The sequence below is a fragment of the Cyrtonyx montezumae genome, unplaced genomic scaffold (assembly GCF_038088225.1).
Source record: "Cyrtonyx montezumae isolate F1298 unplaced genomic scaffold, pur_monq_1.0 scaffold_0, whole genome shotgun sequence".
Lineage (NCBI taxonomy): Eukaryota > Metazoa > Chordata > Aves > Galliformes > Odontophoridae > Cyrtonyx > Cyrtonyx montezumae.
In genome coordinates this window covers 42,437,846-42,464,942 of record NW_027071824.1, presented here as the reverse complement: position 1 = coordinate 42,464,942, position 27,097 = coordinate 42,437,846, and the positions used below count along the sequence as shown (strand labels likewise).

General features: G+C 37.2%; 1 protein-coding gene across 1 annotated transcript in view; it reads left to right on the top strand.

Annotated features, from left to right (window-relative positions):
• ENPP1 (ectonucleotide pyrophosphatase/phosphodiesterase 1) overlaps positions 1 to 27,097 on the top strand; it is a 49,584-nt gene that overhangs the window by 15,159 nt on the left and 7,328 nt on the right. Inside the window, exons 6-19 of the mRNA XM_065733707.1 lie at positions 4,427 to 4,524; positions 8,192 to 8,271; positions 9,555 to 9,674; positions 10,750 to 10,859; positions 12,037 to 12,102; positions 12,408 to 12,480; positions 14,058 to 14,166; positions 15,876 to 16,007; positions 17,472 to 17,503; positions 18,538 to 18,665; positions 19,726 to 19,795; positions 21,377 to 21,464; positions 23,680 to 23,855; positions 24,365 to 24,416. Of these exons, the coding sequence (XP_065589779.1) occupies positions 4,427 to 4,524; positions 8,192 to 8,271; positions 9,555 to 9,674; positions 10,750 to 10,859; positions 12,037 to 12,102; positions 12,408 to 12,480; positions 14,058 to 14,166; positions 15,876 to 16,007; positions 17,472 to 17,503; positions 18,538 to 18,665; positions 19,726 to 19,795; positions 21,377 to 21,464; positions 23,680 to 23,855; positions 24,365 to 24,416 (1,334 nt within the window). The remainder of the gene's footprint in view (positions 1 to 4,426; positions 4,525 to 8,191; positions 8,272 to 9,554; positions 9,675 to 10,749; positions 10,860 to 12,036; positions 12,103 to 12,407; positions 12,481 to 14,057; positions 14,167 to 15,875; positions 16,008 to 17,471; positions 17,504 to 18,537; positions 18,666 to 19,725; positions 19,796 to 21,376; positions 21,465 to 23,679; positions 23,856 to 24,364; positions 24,417 to 27,097) is intronic.

The window sequence follows — 27,097 nt, the reverse complement described above, 5'->3', positions numbered from 1 at the left end:
ACCCTGCCATCTCTCACAGCTGTGTGTATGTTCTGAGGAGCTCTTTCTACCAGCCATGATATTATCCTAAACTTACTCCAACATACCTAGTTTCAGAGACCTGTCTGGCAGTCCAGACTGAAGATTTCCTCGTTTCCCTATCCCCCCGTCCCTGCTCCAGCCCAGAGCTGCAGAACATAGTCAGATCATTGTCCCAGTGTCGCTGGCACTAGGATGGAATTATTAGCAAGCTATCTGATCTACTTCCTTCTGAAGGCATGAAGAGGTTCCAGGTGAGCTCCCAAGGGATCACTGATCATTGGATCTGTTCCACATTGGGCCTGCTCCTGAAAGCTGTATGGCACCAGCACTTGGGCTCAAGTAGTACAGCACAGTTCCCAGCCAAAAATATCTTTGTGTAATATTCTTGCTGCAGGATCTTCAGATTAACAGTAAAGCTGAAGTTCATTGAACCCGGTTGTTGGGTGCTGGGAATATATTTAGCAAAGTAAAACTTTCTCTTTTGTTGTTACTCTTTTTGACTTAAACTGTTTAAATCATGCTGTCTTTATTTGAGCTATAATATTGTCAAGGATTTTTTTTGTTTGTTTTTTAAATGTTTCTATACCAAATGAGCATTTTTCAGTATGATTCTGAATGCCGAACTGACACTTCAGAATCTGTTTCAAGACAAGCATTGAAGCTTCTTTCTGCATTGAGCCCGAGTCTCTGATAAGCTTCCACATAGGAGAGCTGTAGCCAGCCAGTTCTGGAAGCTTTTGTTATTAATTCCTCTTCTGAAGTGTTTGTGTAGGGCTGTGTGCTGGAAACTGACCCTAGGATGCTGACTTCTCAAGTATGAGGTAGGGAGTGTGGATAAACAAACAAGAACCTCATGCAGATCCACAGTTAATGGTGTAAATGTCATAGGGCAATTCCTGCTGGTTAACTTGTTTTAAGGAGTTTTTTGTTTTGGGTTTTTTTGTTTGTTTTTTTTGTTTTTTGTTTTGGTTATTTTTTTCTTATTCAGCCCATGGAAAGAATGCATAGTTACTTTACTAAAATTGTTTTAACTGTGGCAAAACCAGAAATGTTGCAATAAAACCCAGCTCAGGAAAGGGTGATGTGTGGTCAAAGTTGAATCAGTGTTTACTTTCAGTGTTTGCTGAAAGCTCACCTCAGACTGTTAGCACATATGCTTCTCCCCAGACTGACAAGTATGTAAACAAATCACTTCTTTCTGTGGCAGAATAGGCAAGAGTACAGGTGACTTCAGCTTAGCGCTTGATTTTAGGACGTGTGGTATTGGTTCTGATTCTGATTCTGTACACATTCATATATGTGTTTTCTGGGTGCAAATTGGATTGTTAATGTGGTACAGAGAAGACTAAAACTGTAGTGATCAACGATGTGCTTAATCTGAGAAATTCAACTGATTTCATTTAGACTGCTCAAATGCTTTAAATGAAGTACAAATAAGGCTAAGTGTATGAGCTCCACCAAAAGCCAGTGCTGCCAGGTCCTGCACTTTGGACATAATAGCTCCATGCAACGCTACAGGCTTGGGGCTGAGTGGCTGAAAAGCTGCATGAAGGAGAAGAACCTGGTCGTCTTAGTTGACAGCTGGCTTAACGTAAGCCAGTGACATGCCCAGGTGACCAAGAAAGCCAATGGATTCTGGCTTGTGTCAGAGATCATGTAGCCAGAAGGAGCCAGGAGTCCCCTGTACTTGGCACTGGTAAGGCTACACCTCAAGTACTGTGTTCAGTTTTGGACCCCTCACTGCAGGAAAGACATCAAGGCCCTGGAGTGTGTCCAGAGAAGGACAGTGAAGCTGGTGAGGGGTCTGAAGCACAGGCCTTAAGGGGAGTGGCAAGGGAAGTGAGATTGTTCAGTCTGGAGAAGAGGAGACTCAGGGGAAACCTTATTGCTCTCTACAATGACCTGAAAGGAGGTTGTGCTGTGGTAGGAGTCAGTCTCTTCTCCCAGGTAACTAGTGGTAGGATGAAAGATAATGGCCTTAAGTTGCACTTGGGGGAGTTTCAGGCTGGATGTTAGGAAGAGCGTCTTCTCAGAGTGGTCAGTCAGGTGTTGGAACAGACTACCCAGAGAAATTGTGGAGTCTTTGGTGAGCTGGAAGAAATCCTATGTATTTGAAGAACATTCATTGTTCACTTTCTCCTTGATAATTGAATCATTATTCTTTCTGTTGAAGTCTTACATATATCTGATGGAAAAGAAAAAGTTTTACTTCTAATTGTTTTATGGCTGTGTATAGGCAGCATGGTAGGACTACTCTGTGTAGGATGTTTAGCTTTTGTTGTTGTTTTTGTGGTATAACCAGACTGGGAAGTAGGTCAGCTTGGCAGCATTGTCTGCAGTTCTGGTCTCTCGTTCATCCTGACTTGTGGACCTCCTTGACCACAGCAAGCCTGTGTTGACTGCGTTATGTTTCCATAGAAGCCAGTTTATAGGGGTAGATAATTACCACCGGTTTTCCTTCAGGTTGGAGTCAGGATGCAACTGTGGCATATGTATTTATCCAGGAGCTGTGTAACAGCCTTGTCATATGGCTTGGATGTAGCCAGCATGAATCACAGACAGGGCCAAAACTTGGGCCTTTGCACTCTCACCTTTGCTTGCTCATGATAACACGTTTTGCAAGTAGCGAGTATAAGCTTAGATACCACCAGAAGGTCATAGAAATCACTGATTTATCTCAGAACTGAGCTTAGATCAGACTGTGAATTAGGGTTTTTCACAAAAGGAATTGCACTGGAGCTCTTCCAAAGAACATAGTTTAACATAATCTCTCATGCTGTGCTCCCTGAATCATATCATCAGCTATTTGAATTTCAGCATTTCTAGAGGATAGCAAGATGTAGCAGTGGTCTGTCTTGCTAAATCTAATTTGTATGCATGAGGTGGTCAGCACCTGGATTTGCAAGTAACTAAAACGTATACTCAGTAGTTGGTTTACTTGTAAATGCCAAAGGTGCAATAATTTCAAGTCGTTTCCTGAGGAGTTTTTGTTTCCACCTGCTGCTTAAAATTTTCTTCAGATACACATGTTCTGATTGTCTGACTAATCTTCAGTTTAATGCAGTCAACGTTTGTTTTAGATTGAAATAAGGCTTATAAACGTTTAATTTGTCAGGATAAATGGTAATTTGGATTTTTTCCTGTGGTATGTCACTAAGGAAATTGTCAACACTTTACAAATAGTGCTTGTTTTCTATCATCACTGTTTAATTTTGCAAAACTGGAGTGCAATAAAGTTTTAAAAACAGTTTCCATTTTAGCATTTGTAAACAATAAAAAGAAAAATGAGCTTGCAACTGGCGAGTAAACTATATATTCATTTATTTTAGGCAAACTTATATTTTCAGTGGTTGCTTTGTTCCTGCACTGCAGTGCTTTGGCAGTCTCGCATGTTCTTGTATGTAGGTACAACATGGAATATCTTTTCTTCAGGGAAGAAGTTGCTGATGTCTGTTCCCATCAGTGATTCAGTGGTTTAGGTGCTTATGGTTTGAGAGAAATTGTTTGAACAGGGGTGAAGCTGGGAACAAATAAAGGCTGGAAAGTGTAGGTACTGTGGAGACTGGAAGGGGAGAATTTATTTTTGGTAGTCCCAGTGAAATCAGTTTCTGAATTTACCTGCCAAATTCCAAGCTGAAATATGGTTACAGTATTTCAGCTGTAGGGACACATTTTTTGGTTTGGAAATTGATAGTACTTCTAGTATAGAGGGAATGATAGTTCATATCAGTTTGATTAAATAGTCTTCGTAAGATGAAAGGAAAAATGTAAGTTATAGTACTGTTTGAACATATCTTGTACATGAGATTTTTCTTAGTTTTGTGTCTTCTGCAAATCAGAAGGTAAATTTTGGTGATTTTGTTTTGTTTTGGTATTTTATTGCTTTGTTGTTGTTTTTTTAAGAAAACAAAGTAAATTGCAAGTTGTTTAGGAGCAAAGTGAATAAAGGAGAGCTATAGATCATTATTGCCTTTTCTCTCTCCCTTTTCTTACCTGGGGATGGAAGAAATTGGGTAATGCTCCAATGGGATTGACTTCAGGTTACAGAAAAACCCAGATGAGTTGTGTGTATGTCTTGGCTTGTACTTTATTTTGTATATTTGTTAAGTTAGGCCCTGTCATGGGTGTATGTCTGTGTGTGTCTGCCCACCTTACCTCAGCCTCTTCGAGGCAGGGTGCTACACTAGCCTGCAAAGAAAGGGGATGCAATGGATGTCTTGCTTGCTGTTTTGCCAGCCTGCAAACCTTTCTGCTTTGGACTTGGTCTGTAGTCCTCTCTTTATTGGCGCAATTTACAGTCCCATAAAGAACATGTCCAGGATTATTGGGGAAAGTTTTTTACAAATGAATGTTATGAATCTATTTTTCAGTCTTTCTTTAAATACTTGAATTTCTGCTTATACAGATTTACCAAATCTCCGGTGTTGCTGTTTTCATTGGATGGCTTCAGAGCAGAATATTTGCAGACATGGGGTGGACTTCTACCAGTTATTAGCAAATTACGTGAGTAGTTTCCTTGCCTAAGCAATACCATGCTGTCTTACCTCAAAATTCCATTGTATTTACTTTTCTGTAGTTGTTGTTATTCTTTCTTGTAAAAATCCTGACTAATCTTGCGTAGAAATTCAAGTTCTTGCCTTATGTAACAGCTTTGTAGAGAACTTGAGTTGTTTGGGGGTGGAAGGGCAAGCAGAAGAAAGGGTATAAGAAACAGCTTGTCCAGACTTGAGATTTTCAGTATAACCTTAAAAAACAGCTGCACAGCCCTTGCAGTATTTAAGAGCTGGACGTTTCTGCTGTGAGTTTGACGTAGGTTCACATTTTAGTCTGTGTTGCATAGTGTCTCATATTTGGGTGGAATGGAAAATGAGGTAGAAAGCATTCCATTTTGTTTGAAAAAGAATATAAAAACGGAAGATACTAGGAACAGATCATTTAGAAGGGCTGGTATGTGGCATAGAATTATGATGAATTTGAGAAAACCTTAATTTAGCAAACATTTTCAGAAAAAATTAGACCTTCATAAGTGTAGATTTTTGTCTGTGGATTGTGCAGTGTCTTAGTAAACTTTGAAGTGTCTACTTTTTCTGTCTCCATTTCATCTGTGGTCTGTAAAGGCATTTCTTGTCTGAAAAATATGCCAATCTTCTTGTCATTCATAAATTACTACCTGGTGTGACTGGTTTCTGTTTGGCTAAAAATAAATCAGTAAAAATACTTGCTTTTTTACAGTGGTTGTTACAGCTTGATCTGTTCTGGAGCATAACAGTTCGCAAGTGTGTTTGAGGTTTTAGCTTTTTTTCATTCAGCGTCAGAATAAAAGGAAAAAATGTCATAAGATGCAGTCATTGAAATTTTCACCATAAGAAGGGCATTGAGAGGAGAGGCTGGCTGTAATCAGGTATAGCCTGGCTGAAATACAAGACAATGGTGTCAAAAAGCATTTGCAGGACTTCTTGGCTGTGATGTCGACTTCCACATGCAGTTTCTCAATTCTTTGGTTTGGACAGGTTACAGTGCAGCTTTTCTTGTTGACTTCCATAATAAGCTTGTGTTTCTGTTTCCACTGAATCCGTGATAAATTCTAACCACTAAGAAATAGCCTCAAACAAATCTTTCAGTATTTTCGTCAAAGAGCCATGGAGTTTTCGGTGATCAGAACTTAGGTTGTTTAAAGAATGTCTGATAATGTTTTAGACAGAACAAAATAAAAAGCAATATGGATAGAAAGAGTATTTCTACGTTAATTCTACTGCTTTCTACTACTCTGTAACAGTTCTTGTAAGCTGACAGACCTTGATAATACAGTATAGAGACTACTCAGCCTTGTCTTTCTTGCAAAAGCTTTGCTCTCTGATCTTCTTTCATTAGTAAATTTATTGTTGAAAAGCTCAGATGAGGCAAATATCCTTCTGTAAGAGAAAAATAATCTGATACTGGTTTCACTAGGGAGTAGATCATATGACAGTGAGCATCAAGTCTCCATGTGCCTGGCATCTCATCCATGTGAAAGTAGTCACTGAAAATGATGGAAGTTGTCATTTCTCTGAGGGCATAAATATTCCTACAGTATTTTATTGTGCTAGAAGGGGTTGTGAAGTCTCTCTGGGAGACTGGAAGTTTAAACAGCTTGGTAATTGTTGAAAAATTGTGCTGAATCCTTCTGAAGGTCATAGTTATCCCTTTAAAGGACTGATAAGTGTTCTAAAAGCTTACAGTTTATGAATGATGGCAGTTATAAAACCATGAACATTTATCCTCATTATCTAATGTGACTGCTTACAGTTTCCTTAAATTAGTATGTCACTAAATTGCCAGATTTTCCTCTTTTAAAACACTAAGTGGCAAGTACAGCATTCGGTTATACTGCTTGCTTGTTTCCTAATACTGACTGAAGAGAGAAGATAATGGCTGTATTTTTAATTCAGACGTATCTGCAGTGCAACTCTGATATCTCCTTGGAGATCTTTGGTAGAGTAAACGCCTATAAGGCAATATCATAATTTCACATTTAGCTAGTTTTATTACATGCTCACACCTGTCTGTTGAACGTGAGGTATTCAGAATGTTGCTGAGGATACTCAGGACATGCATAACTATGATGTTTACACAGAGATTCAGAGAGGTCATATTCACGTGCTTCTTTTCCACACTGTGATATCATAATTTAAAATAAATCCTTTCATCTTTAATCTTTAAGACAACAAACCAAAAAAAGGAGTGATAACTCATGGAAAGCGTCAGTAAAAAAACCTCTTGAGTTTTGGATGAAACATGTTTTAAGTGTATTTTTTTTTCTCTAACTTAAGGCAAAACCAACCAACAAACAACCCACACAATGGCAGTAACTGCTGCTTAGGATGTCAACAACAGATGTGTAATTGGTTCAAATTAATCGAGTGTGTTTCAGTACCAAAAAGTACAACTAATTATTTGGTACTTTAGAATGCAAAGGGAAAGAGAACACCTGTGTAATTTGAGAGGGTTTTTATTGCTGTTTTTTTTAATTTTGATTCACACAAATAAATTAGTTCAACTAAGACTTAATCCAAAGCCCCAGTGCCATAAGTTCTGAGTGCTTTGAAACAAAGTTTCTTGCGTTATCAATTTTTTGTTCCTTCATATTTTTTTTAAGTATGTGTGTGGCCCAGAGAGTGAGTGAAGAAGATCCAGTGGTCTCCTTTCTGTAGAATCATTACTCTGGGCTCTTTAGCATCCATTGAAATGTTTTTGTTTTTCATGTTGTATTTTTGTTGTTGTTAATGAAGGCTATTATTTTTTTACCAAAAAATCAGGTCCCATACATCTGCCTATGGAAATGTAGGCAGCTAACTTGAGTAAACTTTGCTAAAGTGTTTTGGCCTGAAAAATGTTATCTTCAAAATAATGAAGACTGTACACTAATCATCTTTTTTAGTCAAGATAGGGGAAGCTTTGAGATTTATTCTAGAATAAGAGCTTATTTTAATAAGTAATAAAGGAGGATGCAAAATAAGTAGTGATTTGACAGGTGGTTGAGAAAGCCAGGGCATCACTGTACCGTCAGCTTTTTCACTTCTGAGAACTCCCTATATGAAGTAGCTAGTTGGTCTAAAGCTGCTCATTTTACCTTCTGCTCAACAGGACAGCTTTCGAGGGAGTGATTTCTTTGATCACAGTGAAAGTGGTGAGGCGCTGGGTTACCTAGTGTTGTGATTAATGCCCCACCCCTGGAATCTTTCAAGATGAGGCTAGATCAGGCCCTGGGCAACCTGGTGTAGCTGTGGTGTCCCTTTGCATTGCAAGGGAGTTGCATCTAGTTGGACTAGATGCCATCTAGTTGGACTAGATGGCCTGCAGAGGTCTCTTCCCACTCTAAGAAGTGTATGATTCTGTGATTACCCATTCTTACCTATGCATGGTGCATTTCATTAAGACTGTAGGTCTTGCTCATGTGACCACTGGAGTTAGTCATTAAGAATATCTAAAATTTGTATTACTAACCAGTCAGTCAGCTTGTAAATAAATGTGGGAAGAAATAGGGGATATTAACTCCAGAATTCTGAAAAATGGAAACTTTTTGGAAGCATCATTTAAAAAAATATCAACAACAAAAAGTGTTTCTGCATGATAGAAACTTGCTGAGGTTTCTTCATCTGTGATTTAGCTGTTTTGCCTTCTTTCATTCTAGAGAAATGTGGAACATACACTTCTAGTATGAGACCAGTGTATCCTTCAAAAACCTTTCCCAATCACTACTCCATCGTCACAGTAAGTATTCATATGTACTGTGTTTCTGCTAATGAAGAAACTCCATTATTGGTTGTCTCCAAGGCAACAATGTTTTTTCTCTTGTTTGAATAATTACAATTGTTGAATTTTGTCTCCAGAGTATGGAAATATGTTTATTATACTCTACAAAATTGGGATTATTTGCATAACACTATGATGAAGTGGTTAGGTCTAATATGATTAAGTAATTGAATTCTAATATGATTGAGTAATTGAATTCTCCAAGACTAGCTGTAAGAATTCCCATGTAGGTGCAAAGTCATCTCACTTTTCAACTCCTAATTTGTATTTATACTTCCACTAATTGAAGGTCTCTCTCTTCAGTGTGAGGGCAGCCTGACTGCTTTAAATTGCCAGCCTTGTTCCACTTGTTTAAGGCATCTTAATCTGACCCAAAGATGAGTATGAAATGAAAGATTTGCAAATTGCATTAATGTTCATATCATCATTGATGATACCCAAATCTGGATAAGTCCCAGTCTTGACCTGGTAAATTTCTTCACTTTCTGCGTGTAGGAGGAAAAAGAAAACCAAAGATTTTAAAATCTGGATGCAGGGCTGGAATCCAGCAGAGTCTTCTTAATTTCACAAAGTGAAAACTGAAATTCAGTTAAATACTTGAGGATCTGGATCTTCTTTCTTATCTTCCCAGTGTTTTAGACTGTCTCTTGATGAGTGAGCAGGAGTACAGGAATGAGATTTTTTGTTTCCTTCCTCCCAAATATTCATGTTTGAATATGCAATTAAACACATTATTTGTGTTCTACAGCCACTTTAGAGTATCCAAAAATACAATGAAGACCTTTATCTCAGCTGCCCATCTTTGTGAAAGTTAGCAGGCCATGATGTTTATGAGGGCCTTAATTATGTTGTTACTGCATTCTTTAATCTAAAAAGAAGACAGTCTGTGTGAAAGCAGAGCAGTAAGTCTTTCAAACTGCCTAGCAGCTGGTGACTCAGAGAACTTCTTTCACTGTTTACATGATGATTTTCCCTATTTTGAGCTTTCAGCCACTAGTACATAATTTTCATTTGAAGTGCTTACTTTTAATTATTTTTTCTTATCTAACTGAGAAGCAGTTAAGAATTAAAAGATAGGGCTTGGTTGCAATGAAAGGGATTGATTTTAAATTTGGGAGTTGAGTTACTGATGGAATAAGGTTACATACAGCTTATTTGATTTGCATATTTGTCTAACAGGCATCTGTTTGTAGCTACTAGGTTCTTTATTGCATTGCAGCGAGGTATAATCTCATTTACAGGGACTATATCCTGAATCTCATGGTATAATTGATAACAAGATGTATGACCTCAAAAGAAATGCATACTTTACCCTGAGAAGTAAAGAGAAGTTTAATCCAGAGTGGTACCAAGGAGAGCCTGTAAGTATTACTGCACTACTGAGAGCATAGTGAGTGTATTTTCACATTATTTAATGTCACTTGGTTACATAGTGATGTTGAAAGAGTACAGAGGGTACTTTCAAGTCAGCCAAGAAGGGTTACTCAGCATGGTTAGGAATTGCTGTACTAGAGCCGCAGAATTAGGATTGAAACAGTGCAATAGATTTTGTTGAACTTCAGTGGAATTTTCCCCAAGGAGAAAACTAGCTTAAAATAACTAATAAAGATACCAGGTTTTGTTCTGTTCTCAGTATTGAGTATGTTTACAATCAATTCATCTGAGGAAACCAACAGGTCAGTTAGTTTTTGTAATAAGCAGCAGTAAAGGTTTGTGTTGTGCTCAAATTACTATTGAGTCTAACGATGTGGTTCTAAAGGAAAGCCTTGTGGTTCAGTCATACTCCTATTGCAGATCTGCTGAAACTGCCATCAAAGTGAAATAGTGTGGGAAAGTTTGGCTGAGTGCTAGCGTGAAGAATAGTGAAGGAACAGATGCAACCTCTTAGTAACAGGGGGAGGACTGTTATTTTTAAGTAGGAGGAAAAGAGTACAGTTAGACTTTGCAGGCCATGGAGAAGAAAATGTCAGATGGGAAAGAAACACTGGAAGTAGAAAAAAATCTGTAAATCTTAGAATCAGCAGTAAAATTGAGAGAGTTGATCTAACTATTGTTCCTGTATTTCATAGTATGCATAGTTTCTTGGAATGTTCCTGCTCCTTCTTGCTTACTCCACTGTTCTTGAGACATTTCTGCTTTGTGGTATTCAGTCATGGTTCTGCTATTGCATTAATGCTTCTAGCTGTGGGAACTGGTAGCTCCTGCTTCTGTCCTGGCTCCCCCTGGTGTAGCAGCAAAACGGATACAGGTGTTTGCAAGAAGGAGTCAGATGGGGTGGTTTATTGGAACTGCAGATAACAGCATTACACAAAATTGGCTGTCTTGAGTGCTCTGCTTACTTTATTAGTTTTTGATCTTGCTGAAATGTGCAGGTCGTGGGAGTGGTTTGTAGTTGTGTGAAATCCACTAATGACAACAATTATTATTCTCCTGCAGATTTGGCTAACAGCTATGTACCAAGGTTTAAAAGCTGGTACATTCTTCTGGCCTGGATCGGATGTAGCAGTTGATGGGACTTTTCCAGATTTGTATAAAGAATACAATAGGTATGTGAATGTCTTGGATTAATATTTTACTTTAACTGTTGCTATGAGACTAATCCCAGAGAAAATACAAAATTATCCTGCATTTCTTAACAGTTGTATGCAGTATGGGAGAAAAGTAGATCCCAATTAATTCCTTTTCACTGTAGTGTAGATTATTTGCCTAACTCTTTTGTTATTCCTCAGCAAAAATGTTACAGGAAAGGTGGGAAAAACCAGCCTTGAAAAAGTACTGATTTCTTAAGTTGTTTTACTTTTCATTTATATAAGTCTCCTACATCTGTGTTTAGAAATATTTGATCTACATCTCTCGTAACACGAACAGATCAGGTCCATGAAAACTAACATCTTACTGATAAATTGTTCAATGTAAAATTATTTACATTGCAGATTTTCAAAATATTTCACATGAAACCATTGATGTTTTATTCTGTGATAGGTCTTCATTGCAGTTAATCATTTTCTGCCTAATGAAGATGCTACATAAATCTAGTTATCATCACTTATGTAATAATCTCAACTCTCTTCCAAGAATTCAGGCTTTTCATTTCTGTCTTCATGGGATCATTCTGTCTTTCTACATCCTTAATGTAGTGCTGTAGTGTGGAGATCCTGATTCTTGACTTAATATCTATACTTTTCTTTAGTGACTTGTACACGTTCAGTTAAACTTGTGATAGCTGAATTATTAACTTTGTGAATGCCTTGTGTTGTTGCAGGTCAACATGCTTATTGTTGGTCTATTTAAGAAATTGATATGCATGTTCTACTTTGTTACATAGTATGACAACTTGTACTCAAACTGCATAAACATAAAATCCAAACCTAAGACTTTTTCAAAACTTAAAACGGGAATAAGAACCTACACGTGGCTTTGTAACTCTAAATCAATTATTCTGTTTGTAAAATAAACTCAAGCAATACTGAGAGCTGAATTCTAATTTCATTGCAGTCAATGGGGAGAACTTTGACTAAGTAAGCTTTAGGAGCAGGTCAATAACTCTTGAAGAATCCCAGAAAATTAGCACAGTTAAGCTTGCATTCTGTTATATATCCTTTAATACCATCCAGTTAAAATTCAATTTTCTCTGCAGCAGAACACTAATTTTGTAAAACGTGTGACTAAAATTTTATAGGTCTTGGAAATATGTATAGTTGATCTTCTGTTGTTTTGGTACAGCTCAATCCCCTTTGAAGAAAGGGTGGTAACTGTTCTTCGCTGGCTGCAGTTACCTGAAGATGAGAGGTAGGTATACAAATGCAAGTGTGAGTTTTATTCCCGTAGTATTGCAATGAAAAGCTTTGAAAATACAACTTGTTTTAAACAATCTTAAACATTACTCTAGCAATGTTAAAGTACTGTTAATGCAAGCCTGTTTTTGTGAGTGAAATATATTTTTACTGATATGTTTCTTTCTTTCCCTCTATTGTGTCCTGCCTCTGAATGATAGAGTTGTTTCTGATATTTTGTATCCATTGTTAAAATATAATCTCTTCAAGCCGTCTCAATGTGTATGTAAAATATTACGTTTTTGGTACTGTTTGATTTAGACCACACTTTTACACTCTGTATTTAGAAGAACCAGATTTCTCAGGCCATAAGTTTGGACCAGTAAGCAGCGGAGTAAGTAATTTCTTCTTTTAATTTGAAATTTTGATGTGAATCTGTAATAAAATGTTTATAAACTGTTTGATTAACTAAGACCACAGTCAATATTCTTATTTTAAAAAAAAAATTGTCAATAGATGGTTTGTCCATAGTTGACATCAACACAAAACATGTAATAAGCAGCCTATTTAGAAAATCTAGCTTATATCTATATTTTTTCAATAACTTTAATTACCGAAGCATATTTGAGTATCTTGTGTGCTGTTTTATCTGTCTGATACTAATTCTTAATGTTGAATGTAGAAAAAAACAACAAAAACAAGCAAACAACAAAAAACAAAACAAAAGAACAATACAGCAACAAAAACACTGCTAGAGACTATATACTTTCACCTCATCAAAAACAGAGGTTTTAGTGGTGATGGTCCAATTTTGGTGGATAAACATTCATGTTATAATTTTCTATCACTTATTCCCAGTCTCTGTACAAAGTTTAGATAGGTGAATATGGTCTTATATCCACGCAGTTACAATAATGGTTTCTTGAGAAAAGAGTGATAAAAGAAAAGATACCACATACTGTGTTATAGCTGTTGTTGAAGTGTGAAGTCTTTGGGAATGGTCAGTGTTGCTGTTTCTCAGAGTACTGAGTGGCTTTGTATTTTTGCAAACTGAAGTGAAAAATGCAAAGGAAAAGACTGCAAAATTCAAGAACTTCTTATCGAATGTTTATAAAGCTTGAGAATCTATCTAGATATCTAACCTCAGCAATGACAATAGTAAAAAGCTCTTGATTTTTCAAGGGCAGTTTCAAAGACAGTTGCCTCCAGGGCTGCTGCAGGCAGGAATTTTGAGGCAGATTGCTGCAGTCCTCTGGTTTTCTGCCACAGCACTTGCGTCGTAAGGCATTCCTTGCAGTCCTTGATTGTGCCCCGAGTAAAGTGACAAACACCCACAATTTCTTACTTTAAAACTGTTCTCACTGACTGTAATCTGATTTATTGCAAATGCTTTTAACTGAGAAAACACAAAAACATGTAGCTTAGTCTTAGTACAGTGTGGAGGTCAGAAAAAATTGGGACCAAGAGCTACAGGGATACAGCCAGTCTTCAGTAGGTGGAGGTGACTCTGAGCAGTGCAGATGCTAGGCAGTCTTCCTCAGGCTCTTGTTCCATTTAGTGTGATAGATATACATCTTGAGCCTGTTCCCAATTGACCCTAAGAATATGCATATGAAGGATGCAGAACTTAGGGAAATGGGAATGGACAAGAAGCAGGTTTAATGGGGTATTGAGAATGCTTCACTCTCTTGTCCTCCAAATTTTCCTTTACTTTGCACCTTTATATGTTCCTCCTTTATGTGCTCCTTGTTGTGAGTTTGGAGGCTCTTGTGTAGTTGGTTAGTTGCCCTTTGTCCTTCCCCTGTGTCTGAACTGCATCTCATCTTAAATGGTGAGCTTTTTATTTATTATTAGCACATGCTGTTGAAGTGTAAGTTTATTCCCTCTCTAGAAATGTGGAATTCGGTATTATTATTATTTTTATTAAAATGTTTAAGACAACACTTGACATGCCTACCTTTGTCCTTGCAGGTCATTTTGGCATTGCAGAGAGTGGATAACATAGTTGGGATGCTGATGGATGGTCTCAAACAGATGAACTTGCATAAATGCCTGAACATTATTTTTATATCAGATCACGGTAAATTTCTTTTTATAAAATACATCAAAACATTGAAAGGCTTTTATAAAGTAAAATTATGAATTTATTCTTGAATGTTTCTGGTAATGTTAACATATAAAGTATGTTTTATATTATGAAGAGGCCTAAGAGACAGGTGAAAATTAGACTGAGTATGAGAAAAAGAAGTGAAGAACATAGGGATGTACTAAACTATGTTAATATTTTATTCATAGTTTCTCCAGTAATCATTACCACATGGTAACAGAAGTAAAAAAGAGAACCAAAAAACCCAGGTTTTGTTTTATTTTTTTTAACTACACAGTGGTCTGTGAATTGCTGAAGAGGTAAAAATCAATGCTACATGTTCCTTTCAGTTATTAATTCTCTTATCCATTATTACAAAGCAGTGAATATGGAACTTGGATTTATTTCTGTATTAGATTTTCTGTATGTCTTTAATTTTCTCTATAATAAGAGCTAAAAAGTTGTATGTCTCACCATTCCTTTTTTCAACTTTTCCTGATAAACAAATGAAAGTACCCTTTGATGCAGCACAGGACTAATGTGCAGAACTCATTGTCACTGGGAATGATACAAGCCAAATATATATGCAGGTTTAAAATACACCTAAGAAATAAATGGAGCATGAATCTGTCAAGAACTGTAATTCAATGTAAGAGTTCAAATGCAATATGCAGTTCAAGTCCCTTTGACTTTTGAGAACTGATAACGGACAATGGGAGAAAGATCAGTCCATAGTTGATGTGCTTACGCATTGTTTCTCTAGACATCAGTTGAAAAACTATTAGGTAGGATGTTGTTTAAATGAATCACAGAATCATAGAATTATAGAATGGCTTGAGTTGGAAGAGACCCTAAAGCTCATCCAGTTCCAAACCCCACTGCCATGGACAGGGCTGCCACCTACCAACTCAGGCTGCCTAGGGCTCCATTTAACCAGGCCTTGAACAGCTCCAGCGGTGGGGCACCCACAGCTTCCCTGGGCAGCCTGTGCCACTGCCTCACCACCCTCTAAGCAAAAACTTTCTTCTTAATATCTAATCTAAATCTCCCCTCTTCTAGTCAAAAGCCTCTTGTCCTATCAGTATTTGGTCACATCATTACTACTGTTCTCAGACACATATGATTAACGACAGGACGAGAGGGAATGGCCACAAGTTGCACCGGGGAAGATTTAGATTAGACCTGAGGAAACATTTTTTTTCTGAAAGAGTGGTCAGGCACTGGAATGGCCTGCCTAGGGAGGTGGTTGAGGCACTGTCCCTAGCGCTGTTCAAGAAGCGTTTAGATGAGGTGCTAAGGGATTTGATTTAGTAGTTGGGTAGGGATAGTGATAGGAGGATGGTTGGACTAGATGATCTTATAGGTCCTTTACAACCTTTGAACTTATGAACTTATGATCTCTTTCCCTTTGAGAAAGTTTGTCCACTTACTCAGTTGGAGTGACTTTCTGGGCTGTAGAAATGGTTAAGTGTGTGTATACATACATATGTATGTACATACACGTGATGTTTTACACTCTGTAATGTACAAGTGCACTGTGGTATCCTTGTATCACGTCTTGATATTGCTGATAATAAAGAAAAGGACTGAGATGGTGATTTCTACAAGTTAAGTTGTATGTCTTATATGTCTCATCAGTAAGAATGCTCCATGTTGATATTCTCATTTTAAAATTTTTAAATGTAATATACTTCCTTGTGCAGGGATGGAAGCAGGAAGCTGCAGAAAAACAGCATATCTGAACACCTATCTGGACAGTGTTCAAGATTTCATATTGGTACCTGGTCCTGCAGCTCGCCTTCGACCTAATAACGTTCCAGATGAGTATTTCTCTTGTATGTAGTTGTTCAACTCATTTTTATTACTTGGTTACACACTTTTGTGCTTTCTGAAAAGAAACTTAAGATTCACATAATACACTGGTACACCTGAGTGCAGGTCAGCTGGGGACAGCCTGAGTAATAATGAGAGGAAAATGTTGAGTGGTGCACACGTGGTTTTAAAGACCATTTTACTTTGCAAGTTTGAAAGTGTGCATGAATCCTACAAATACCTTTTGCAGGTGAACAACTACAAATGCTCTAACTATGTGAAAGGCATTCCTTTAAATCAGGTCTCAAGATAGCCCCAAAATTCCCATCATGTCTCACCTTATTTACTTACTACTTTATAAACGTATAATATGCTGTATTTCTGACTTAAAGTAATATTAGTTTTTTTTAATATTTTACATATTATTTTGTTATTAAAAAAATGTTTTTTCTCCTAATGGCCTGACAACAGAACAACTGAGTAAATTGTGAAAGAAGATAATTGATTTCAGTAAAAATCAGTGAATGCTTACAAGTTTTTAACTTTGATTCATGATTCTGTGTGAGTGTTATTATGCAGTCACAATGCAGAGGAACACATTTTGATTCTTTAATGTAGAAGACAAGTGTTTCTTTCGTATTTCACATTTCTTTCAGAGAAGACGTGCTTTTTCCATCTAAGTTGTTCTCTAAGCTCATTAAAACTTGTATGCATCAACTCCAGTAACCTTAATTCCTGTTTATGTCATTTCTTGGCGCTATTCTGAACAACTTTAAATGTTTCCTTGGAGAATGTGGGAGTCAACTGCAGTTCCAGATTCAGTATGGATAAAAGCAAGTTTGGGAGGAAGAAAAGCAGAGCATTTTCTGTTACTCATATATATACATAGATGTATTTGCAGCACGGCATACATCTTTGCAGGAATTATAAATGGCTCTCTTGCAAGAGTAATCCTTTATGGACTTCAATCAAGCATTGATTATGAGACTTAGGGCAGAGTAACTGTGTGAAATGTAATGTTCTTGTGTTACACAAAATGTCAAGCTAAATGATGTAATGTCCCCTTTTAGCTTAAGTCTAAGAATCTGAATCTTGGCCAGTTTGCGCTTGGTTTTTCTTTCTAAGGATGCTTGCCAGACAAGACTGCAGTCCTGATTGTTTTATTTGTTTCTTTTTTCCTTTAGCTTTATTAGCAAGCAGGAAAATTCTAGCTTAATTAGCATAGCACTTAGCTGCCGTTTTTGTGAGAGCATACTTCTCGGATTATTTCTCTGATATGTAAATAATATTGTTTAAAAATGTAACACTGTAAGTAAGCAAGGGAGGTGAACTGAAATTTCATGGAATTAGTAGTTTAGTGATTGTTTTGCTCCAGATATATTTTGTTCTGGATTTTGAGGTAATTACATTACACAAGGAAGATGCTTTCATTTTACATCTGATCTTTTTTAACTTAGGTCACTAATTCTTACATATGATTCTTCCAGTTAACTATGAAGGCATTGTCAGAAACCTCACAGTAAGTATTATCTTCTCTGCTGTTCTAGCTTTATTTCTACTAGGCATTTTATAGCATCAACTGTTTTCTAGGCCGCTGAAATAACATCTGGACTTTGAGTCAGTAACTTTGTACATGCTATAAACAACAAAAAAAGTAGTTCCATGTAGGAGAAAATCAAAGCTTAGTGTGTGTCATATGGCTGTCTCTGGTTGCATATTAACTAAGGTTTTCTTTTCATTTGTTTTCACTAACTCTTATCTAATGCTATAATCATGTTGCTTTTCAAACTGGAGAACTTGTGCTTCTGGACCATGCTGGCTGAAAGCCACATCAGTGTAAATCCTAACTCCATTTCCTGGACTAGTGTAAGATTAGCTTGCTAACACCTGTTTGATCAACAGCTTTTAGTTGGATAGTGGTATCTTTTTGTCCATTCCAACTGAAACTTAACTGTGAGTCTGTTCTCATCTCTGCACCATAACCTGTTAGCTTCTCAGTTGTGCAGACACTACTGTCAGTGAGAGCTATGTTGTTTGTATTGATGAATTCAGAGTTCCACTGTTGCAGTCGTGTTGTTTTAACATTGAATGGATCCTAAGCTAGCAAAATGAAATGGTTGTCCTGGTATGACCAATCTAAAAAAATGTTTGAGTGTCTGTGAGTCCAGTATTACAGAAGTGTAGAATTATTTTATTGGATACTCTCCCACCACTTGGAAATATCATAATGTTCATGTCTCAGAGTAATTTAATGTCCCAGTGTACAGTTTGGTTCTGTAAAATTGTAGGCTGTAAGTAAAAAATAAGAAGAGTAAATGGTTTCCAGAATCCCATATAAATATTCTTTTAATTGTTGAATACAAAACCAGTTAGTATTTGCTATTTAAGTATTTATTAATAGTTATGTGCTGTTACTCCAAACATGATGGAGTCCCATTCTTCTTAGAAGAAGCAATTGCAGTCCCTTTTTAAGAGAAGTACTAAGAACTGTGCATGAAATAAAGAAAATTATGATGGAACGTGCATTTTATATTTTGATTTTAAATATTTCAGTGCATAGAACCAAATCAGCCTTTCAAAGCTTATATGAAACAGTTTCTACCCAAGCGTTTCCATTATGCCAATAATGACCGGATTGAACCACTGCACTTTTATTTAAATTCCCAGTGGCAACTAGCTAGGTAAGTTACGGTTTTATGTACTGATTATACAGCAAAGATACCATTGTTTTCTTGTAGCCTTTGACTTCTAGGTGTATACTGTTCAGTGATAGCTTTTGGAGCCTGGAATTCTTGTTTGTTTTAGCAAAGAGATGTTGCAGACAAAACCCATGTTTTTCTCTGCGGTTTGTGCTGACCAGAGAAGGCTCAATTCTAAACTCACAGTTATGGATGCTCTCCTGGCTGAATATGCAGGTAGTGCAAATGTTCTGTCACAAATGTTAGAAACTAAGGTCACGTTTGGCTTGTTCACATCTTGCCATACTTCAGGAATTTCTGAAGTGAGTTCTGGTGAGAATGTGTGTAACTGCTGTTGTTGAATCAGTCATGTGAATGAGCCACACTGAACTTACTGAACACACTGCTATTAGTAATTACATTACATATTCTGACCAGTGAAATTAACAACTCCCATAATAATATAATCTGCTGTAATAACACAAATTTGAACACCTCTGTGATACTTGAGGGCTTTCAAAACCAAAAAGTTTTTCAGGCCATGTATTCAGTAAGACCTGTTGTTTAACAGTGAAATGGATGCAAGTCTTGCAAATCAGATTCGAGTTACTGAAGGTAAACACATTGAAATAATGTATGTGAAACTGGCATATGTTTGAGACTTGTTTTTACTAGACTATAGGATGCCCAGCTGAATCTTCTGAAGTGCGTAACTGTTTATTTTAAAAAAAAGTCATGAAAATACTTTCATTATAAAGTTCTATTACTGAAAGGCCGATGGAGTGATAATTTCTTATCCTGAGAACAAATATTTTCTTCATGTGTCATCGGATGTTTGACTTCAAGTGACTCTAAGATAGGGGGTTGTGAATTCCAGAGGAATAATGTTGGTAAACTATTATTCTGATTCAGGCAGCATTTTTTCTAGAGCTTGCAGACTTTCTGTTCTGTATTGAAAACCTCTAAAATCTTTAAACATCAAGTAAACAGTGCATCACTGAATGTATTTTAGGCCGATACAATCTGTACAGTGTGAGTCATATAAATTGTGAATTTTTAATAGGAAACCGCTTGAGATTAAAAGTTGCACAGGTGGATTCCATGGTTCAGATAATCACTTCCCCAGTATGCAGGTAAGGTTTGGAAACTTACGTTGCCTTTTAGCTCCTTCTGATTATGAGTATAGTTGTTGTTGAGGTTTGAGATTTATTTATTTACTATTAAGATCTGGCGCTATTCAATCCAGGCCCCAGAGATTTGATGCATGCTGATGAGAATATGAAGATGTGCCTGATTTTTTTTTTGTTTTAACATTAAAAACAGAAGGGAACTTACTTTTTAAAATCTTCAAATATAGGAATCATAAAATGCAAGAGAATTCAAATCAGGAAGGACCTCAGGAGGTATCGTTGTCTTATATTAAACTCAAAGCAATGTTAGCTGTTAGATCAGACCTGGTTACTCAGGACTTTGTCCAATTGAATCTTGAAAACTCTCAAGTACAGAGACTGCACAACTCTTCTGGCAACTCTTTCCACTCCCTTACTGCTCTTCTGTCCTCATGGTGTAAATAGATGAGTTTATCAATATCCAGATTGAAACTTTCTTGTTTCAAGTTTTGCCTGTTGTTCCTCTGCCTCTCACCATGTAGCACTGAGGATCCTGGCCCTTAACAGCATCCCTTAGTCAGTCAAGTCTGGTCTCAATTCATCTTTGGATTTTGCTAGCAACCAGTGTAGAGTGACAGCCTGTCATATGCTTACATCTCAGAAAAAGAAGTTGAATTTTAGCCCCTTTGTTTTTCCACAAAGCCACGAAATCTGAAACAATTACGTTGCTTGTGAAGTGCTTTGAGATGTGTTGAATACACAGCATCCATCACCGTTCAGTATCTATACAACACAGATAGATACAACCTTTACTTCCAAAAAATAACAAAAACAGCTGAATATCTGAAGGCAAGTTTAAGAACAATCTTCTCAGAAGTTGAGCATAAGCATTTGCTGCCCTCACCTCCTTGCTTTTCATCCTGCAGCAAACTCTGTTCTATGCTAGTGTTAACTTTGCGTGGCTGCAGAGTTAAGTAGGTCAGGGAACTGAACCAAATGAAAAAGAGCCAGGAAAAAAAAAATTAAGTGTTTTGAGCTGGCTGAGTTCCTGGATTGGGTTCACTGTTTGGCTACACAGTTGCTTGTGCCAGCTCAGCTCAGGAAGTGGTGCAAGAAGAATAAGGGATGAAAGTCTTGGATCTTGCAATTGCTTCATCCATTTAAAGCATTACTACCAACAGATGTTTTAACAGCCTTAAATTAAAAGCTCCCAAATTGTATACAAGACGTGCAAACTGATGGGTATTTTGGCTCAACATTTCCATTTAAATCATTTGAGAGAATGAAGTTCTTCAAAAGCAGAGGAAGGCAAAGAGCTTCATAAATGGCTGAAGGCATCTTTTAAGGGCAACGGTGAAAAAGAATTGGGTTTCCTAATACTCACTGACTACTTCTTAAAGTTATTCCTACATCTTTCAAATATCTGATTACTTGCATTTTACTGGAAAAATGCATTTACTTTTTTAAGAAAAGCATGCTTTTAATGTGATCCATACTATGTTGCTTAAGTAAACATAAGTTCCTGGAAAAGAAAAAAGGAATGTGAAAATATTTTCGGTTTCATCCTGTCTTTAAGAGAGTTCTGCTTTTCTCTGTGAACCCTAGGCTATCTTTATTGGTTTTGGACCAGGATTCAAATTTCAAACTCAAGTTGATCCATTTGAAAACATTGAAGTATATAATTTAATGTGTGGTAAGTACAATTGATGGGGGTCTTCTTTGTTTGTTAAAAACATAAATTCTTTTGGGTGTCATAAATCTTTTAATAACAAACTTTTAGATGTCCTTAGAAAATTATTTTAAGACTTTCTGCTGATTTTTACTGGTACCTATGAAAGGTTCAGTTTCTAAGGGACTAACAACTACTGAGGCTGTGCTAGTCAGGCCGCTTGTATCTGTGTTTTCCACCAGTGCACGTTCTCTGACCTGCTCCAAAGTTGAAATTTTGACTCACCAATATTAAAACTGCCTACACTGCCGTCCTCCTGCCAAAAATTCACCCTCCCTTTCTTTCTCCTGTTTAACTAGAGGCTTAATTCAGTACTGATGCCTTATTCCAGCAGAGCAGAAATAATTATCATAGCATGAGAATGGAGGTATGGGCTCAGCTGCCAGGCAGCTCATTTCCAGGAAGCCTAAGTCATGCTCTGCTGCCCCATCCAATTTTTCATGCACTTGAACGGTTCCTTGTATGTTCTTTCATGTGCATTCTTAATTGTTGTTTTCCTTTATCATATTTTCAATTTCTATTGACTTGATTTAGACAGGCTTTTAATTTAGTTAACTGTAATTGAGATTTCCGTTTTTTTGAAATTGAATGATACAATTCACCTTCTTGATTCATATAATAAGCCTTCTCCCAAATTCAGTGATGCCTGTCATTCAATTTATATATTGTGGATTTGGATGTTTCCCTGTCCATTCTCATTGTCTCGTGTCACAGCTTTTTTTGTCTTTTGGTGGACAGTAGCTGTCTCATTAGTCTACAGCCCCATGACTCTAGAGTGTCACTCTAAAGGTACTTATTTCTTTAGCTGCATAGCTGCAGTGGTTAGGTTCCCCATTTCTCTGTGGTCTTTCACAGCACTAGAGAAGGGGTTTCCTTTCAGAAAATCAGACACCTTGCTCCCCTCCGTTTCTGTTTTTGTTTTTCACCCTTTCAAATACAATGCTACTGTTACTTTCTGTGGCCCTTTTGTGTCCTCTATTTCGTGGTTTCTTCAGAAATCCATCGCTGTTTTTTTCTACTGAGTTCATTTATTCCTCTGGAGTTCTTCAGCTGTTTTCCATTATTTCCTGCTTCCTTCTCTCTCTCTTACCAGGATCCATGCTTGCTCTAACACCTGCTTCTGTGAGAGACAATTTGTTACCAAAGGGTTTGATCCAGAAAGCACTTAACGGGAGCACTGCACATGCTTGAGATCAGTGGCAATGTTCAGGTATACCGTATTTAAACCACGCATTTAAATTCTTTGCTGAAATAGGAAACAGATTACTGTCAGGAATAATGCATCTTGCACCCTTGTGTGCTTTGGTGTCTTCTCATATTGTAGTTGATTTCTTTGAACCTTCTGATGCTCCCCTTTTCCCTTCTGTATATGCTGTGTGGGAGGGTTAGAGTCCTTATTGACATCTCACAGAAGCAAGATCAGTGGCAGATCAGACTTCTTAGGTTCACTCATCAAAGTCCAGATTTCTTCCATCCTGTATAGAATTAGAAGCCTGCACCTTTACATTTAGATAGAAAAATGATTAAATTAGACAACTCATCCTTGCCCAGGGCTTTAGGTACCTTCTGGACTGCAGAAAGGCATCTTCTTTTAGTCAGGTCCCTAAGGATTCTCTTGGAAGTCTCTGACTGCACCTTCTTCAAAGGGCAGCCAAAGAGAGAGATACTGTTGGCATTTGAGCAGCATGTCAGTACTTAAAGTGCAAACACGAGATATGTACAACTGATTGTCTTGCCTGAATGAAGGAATTTATCGCCAGGTGTTCCAAAGTCTTCAAATTGACAGACTTGATAGAATTGTAGTATGGCTTGGGTTGGAAGGGATCTAGCCTGATCAAGTGGGTGGTAACCCTGCCCATGACAGGAGGTTGAAAAGGGATGATCTTTAAGGTCCTTTCCATCCCAAGCCATTCTGTGATTCTGTGAATGCGTTATATGAATTTTTGTGCTTGTTCTGTACCTCCTTGCAAGCAGACTAATTCCATTGTGAGCCCTACCTGAGAATATATCTACTTCTTTTTAAAGTGCTTACACTGTTTTTCCTGTCAGATGTTCTGAATGGCAAGTAGTGAAGGATTATTAACTCACTGTTGCTTGTAATCATCCATAACTGTAATCACAATACAAGCAGTAATGTATTATAGTCTTTTTTTGTCCTGTTACTTGAATTCTTTCATAGACTTGCTTGATTTGAAGCCAGCCCCAAACAATGGAACCCACGGACGCCTAAATAATCTCTTAAGGAATCCTGTTTACACCCCTCACCATCCCAAAGAAACAAGCCATCCTTCTGAATGCTCTGCTGTGGGACAAAGAACCTTTCCAGTGAGCCTTGGCTGCTCCTGCAGGACAGCAGTACGTACTGAAATGGTTGAAATCATGGAGGCTTATGTGTCTCTTGTATTCGGAGTGAGACTCTAGATTCTCTAATATTCATATTTACCTTGCAGTTTTGCTACCTGCTTTTTTTGTCTGGTCTCAAAATCATATCTTGCCTGGGGTTAGAGGGTACGAGCCTGTTTTTGCATATTCATTTGTTGTAGTTTCCTAATGTAAAGCAACATTCAGCTCTGAAGAGCCTGAAAAGCACTGCAGAAGCAAACTTTGTTGGGAAAAGTGCTTAGTTATTCCTTGGTTCACTTTACTATGTTGTATGATTGGGATTGGTTTTCAAAGGCATTGATTCACTTGTGGCAAAAACAGTGTTTCTGCAAATTCTCCACAGCTCCTCTGCAGTATGTGCTTGTGAGTTCTGTACAGGGATAACTTGCAAGATAGATGTGTTACATTTATTAAAGTAGTGGAATATAAATTGCTTTGTGACACGTAGTAAAAAAATCCATGTTTCTGCTTTATAATTATAGGGCCTGCCAGTAAGAGATTTTCATCAGCGTTTAAATCTTACTGAAACAGAAGGTAAGAACTTTAGCTAGTAAAATAAAATAACAAAAATGTGAGGCTGATTAAAAATGTAAAATATTTGATGTGTAAACTTCAGAACAAATACCAAGTATGTAGTTAAAAATTCTTTGAACTACTCTTTGGGGTTATAGCTCTGTCATATAAATATAGTATTCAGACACAATCCTGCTGAACTACTTGTTTTTAAGTACATGTGTGTGTGTGTATGTGTCTTTATGGCACATGTTATTATCTGAAATATTTGAATTTTCCAACACTGAAGTAATGAGTGCTCCAGAATAAGGAACAGAAGTGGTGGATGGGGAACTATGTCATAAGAAATCCCTGTAAATATTGTCATCGTGATAGCAGCATAGTTCTAAAGAAGTGCAGAGTATTTTACACGATCTGATTGTTGTGAGGTTTTAAGTCATTGTTTGCTGTGCCAGTGCTGTATTTCAGTTGTGTGGACACACTTGTGCCATGTTTGAGCTGTAGTTTGCAAGGCTATCTATGTATTTTTAACTTGTAAAACAAAACACACTATTTTGAGCATGAAGCAGGTAAGACAATAATTAAATACTGGAAAACAAGTTGGAATCTAGCCCTTGGAGCTAATGCCTTAAAAAATGCAGTTATAGCAGTTGGATTGTCAGAAAGGAAAATATGTTGATAGAGACCTTGCCAGGTGTTTGTTTGTGGAGCCCTGGTTCTTAAGCAAATAATCTCTGTATTTGTTGAGAACCTGCTGTAGCTCACTGTTAAGAACTGGATTTATGTCAGCTACAGGCAGGATCCAGTGCTTGACACTTATTCAGGACTAATTTAAGGCTTCTATTGACATGTGCAATTTGTCCTGGCACAAAAAATGAATAGTTTTCTTGAGCCTTTTCCATTGACAACTGGGCATCTCTTTAAAATGTGCCTCAAAAACTTTTAAAAAGCAGTTTTTGGTAATGTAACATGCATGAGAATGAAGTGAAATCCAGTTAGTAGGATGCAGTAGCATGTGCTCTTCCCATAGCATGTAAGTAGTTTCACTGAAATGAACTGTTAATGTGTAGGTTGAAGCCTTAGTGCCCTGCTGAATATGGCTTTGGAGAAATATGTCAGGTGTGTAATACATTTTAGTCACATTTTGTAAGAACATTAACCAAAGGTTCTGAATCTGCACTTCTGAAACACTAGGATTTTAGTTTGGATTATCAGTGAGACCTAGTTTACTGCTGAACTTAACGTAATTAACTTGCTTTGAACTCATATGAATCCTGTACTTACTAAATACATTTCTTCCATCTGTAATAACCCCTTCTCTAGCAGCCAGCCTTGATACTCCTTAAAAGTATTTGGAGTTTATTAATTACCTCTGCATAATCTGACATTGGTTGTTATAACTTGACAGTCATATAAGACCAATTAACTACTGCCCATTTAAGTTTTTAAAGTTTTTTCCATGGTAAGGAAATAAAAGCTTGACTTCGCTTTTTGTTCTAAATCTGGAATTCAGTTCCTCACTTAAAACAATTGCCTTGAAGTTTAAGATTTGTAGATGAGAGTGACCTACATAGTGGTAAATATACCTGAAGCTTTGGTACCCTTCTTTATAATTCCATACATTTTACAATTGAAAATATTTGCATATTCAGTAGTGAAGTAATATTCTTTATTATTTTAAGATTTTTCATGAAGTGCTAGTTTTTCCTAGTTTTTATTTTACACTAGGGAACTAGAAACTTGAAAATATTATTTTTTTGGTTGATTCTAGCCTAAATAAATACATATTAATTTCATAAAAACACTGAATGTTTATCTTCAAAAATTCTGTACCTTTTTGCTGACGTTTTTGGACTGCAGCAGGTAAATGCAGGAACATGTTTTTCTTATGATTCCATTCTGTTACATTAATTTTTTTTTTCACTTTATTTTCCGTAAGGTGTTTGAAATAACACACTGTTGCTAACTTTTCTGTTCGGCTTCTGTTTAATGACTTTCCCTTCTGATCCCACATAAGATCTTCACTGCTCTGTTGGATTATGTAGTTGGCCAATGGACATAAACAGGCATTGTCCTAGGCAAGGATCTGCCAGAAACCCTGTGCAATATCTTGCATAAAGTGCTTAGAGATACTATCTTTTTGTACACACACATTGTAGAGAAGTGTCATCTGAAAGAGAAGGAGAAAAAGGGTTTTATGGCCATCACAAACATTACAGTCATAGAATCCTTGGAGTTGGAAGGGACTTTTTAAGGTCACCTGGTCCAACTCCCCTGCAATGAACAGGGACACCAGCAGCTAGGTCAGGTGCTCAGAGCCTGTCCAGCCTGACACTGAGTGTCTCCAGGGACGGGGCATCCATCTTTGTGTAACCTGTTCCAGTGCCTCACTACTCCTGTTGTAAAAAACTTCTTCCTTATATCCAATTTAAATCTCCCCTCCTTTAGTTTGAAACCATTTCCCCCTGTCTTATCACAACAGACCCTGCTAACGAGTCTGCCCCTTCTTTCCTGTTGCTCACTTTTAGTCCTCACGCATCTGAAAATCTAACCGTTATTTCATGGTATCATCCATTTAAAGGACAGTGAAATGTGGAGATGTAAATGTCATTTCTTCAAATAGCTTTGTGGTTTATACTGAAACAACCCCTTCAGCAGATTTGAAATTACCACAGTCGGTTTATTTCCCAGCTAAATGTTAA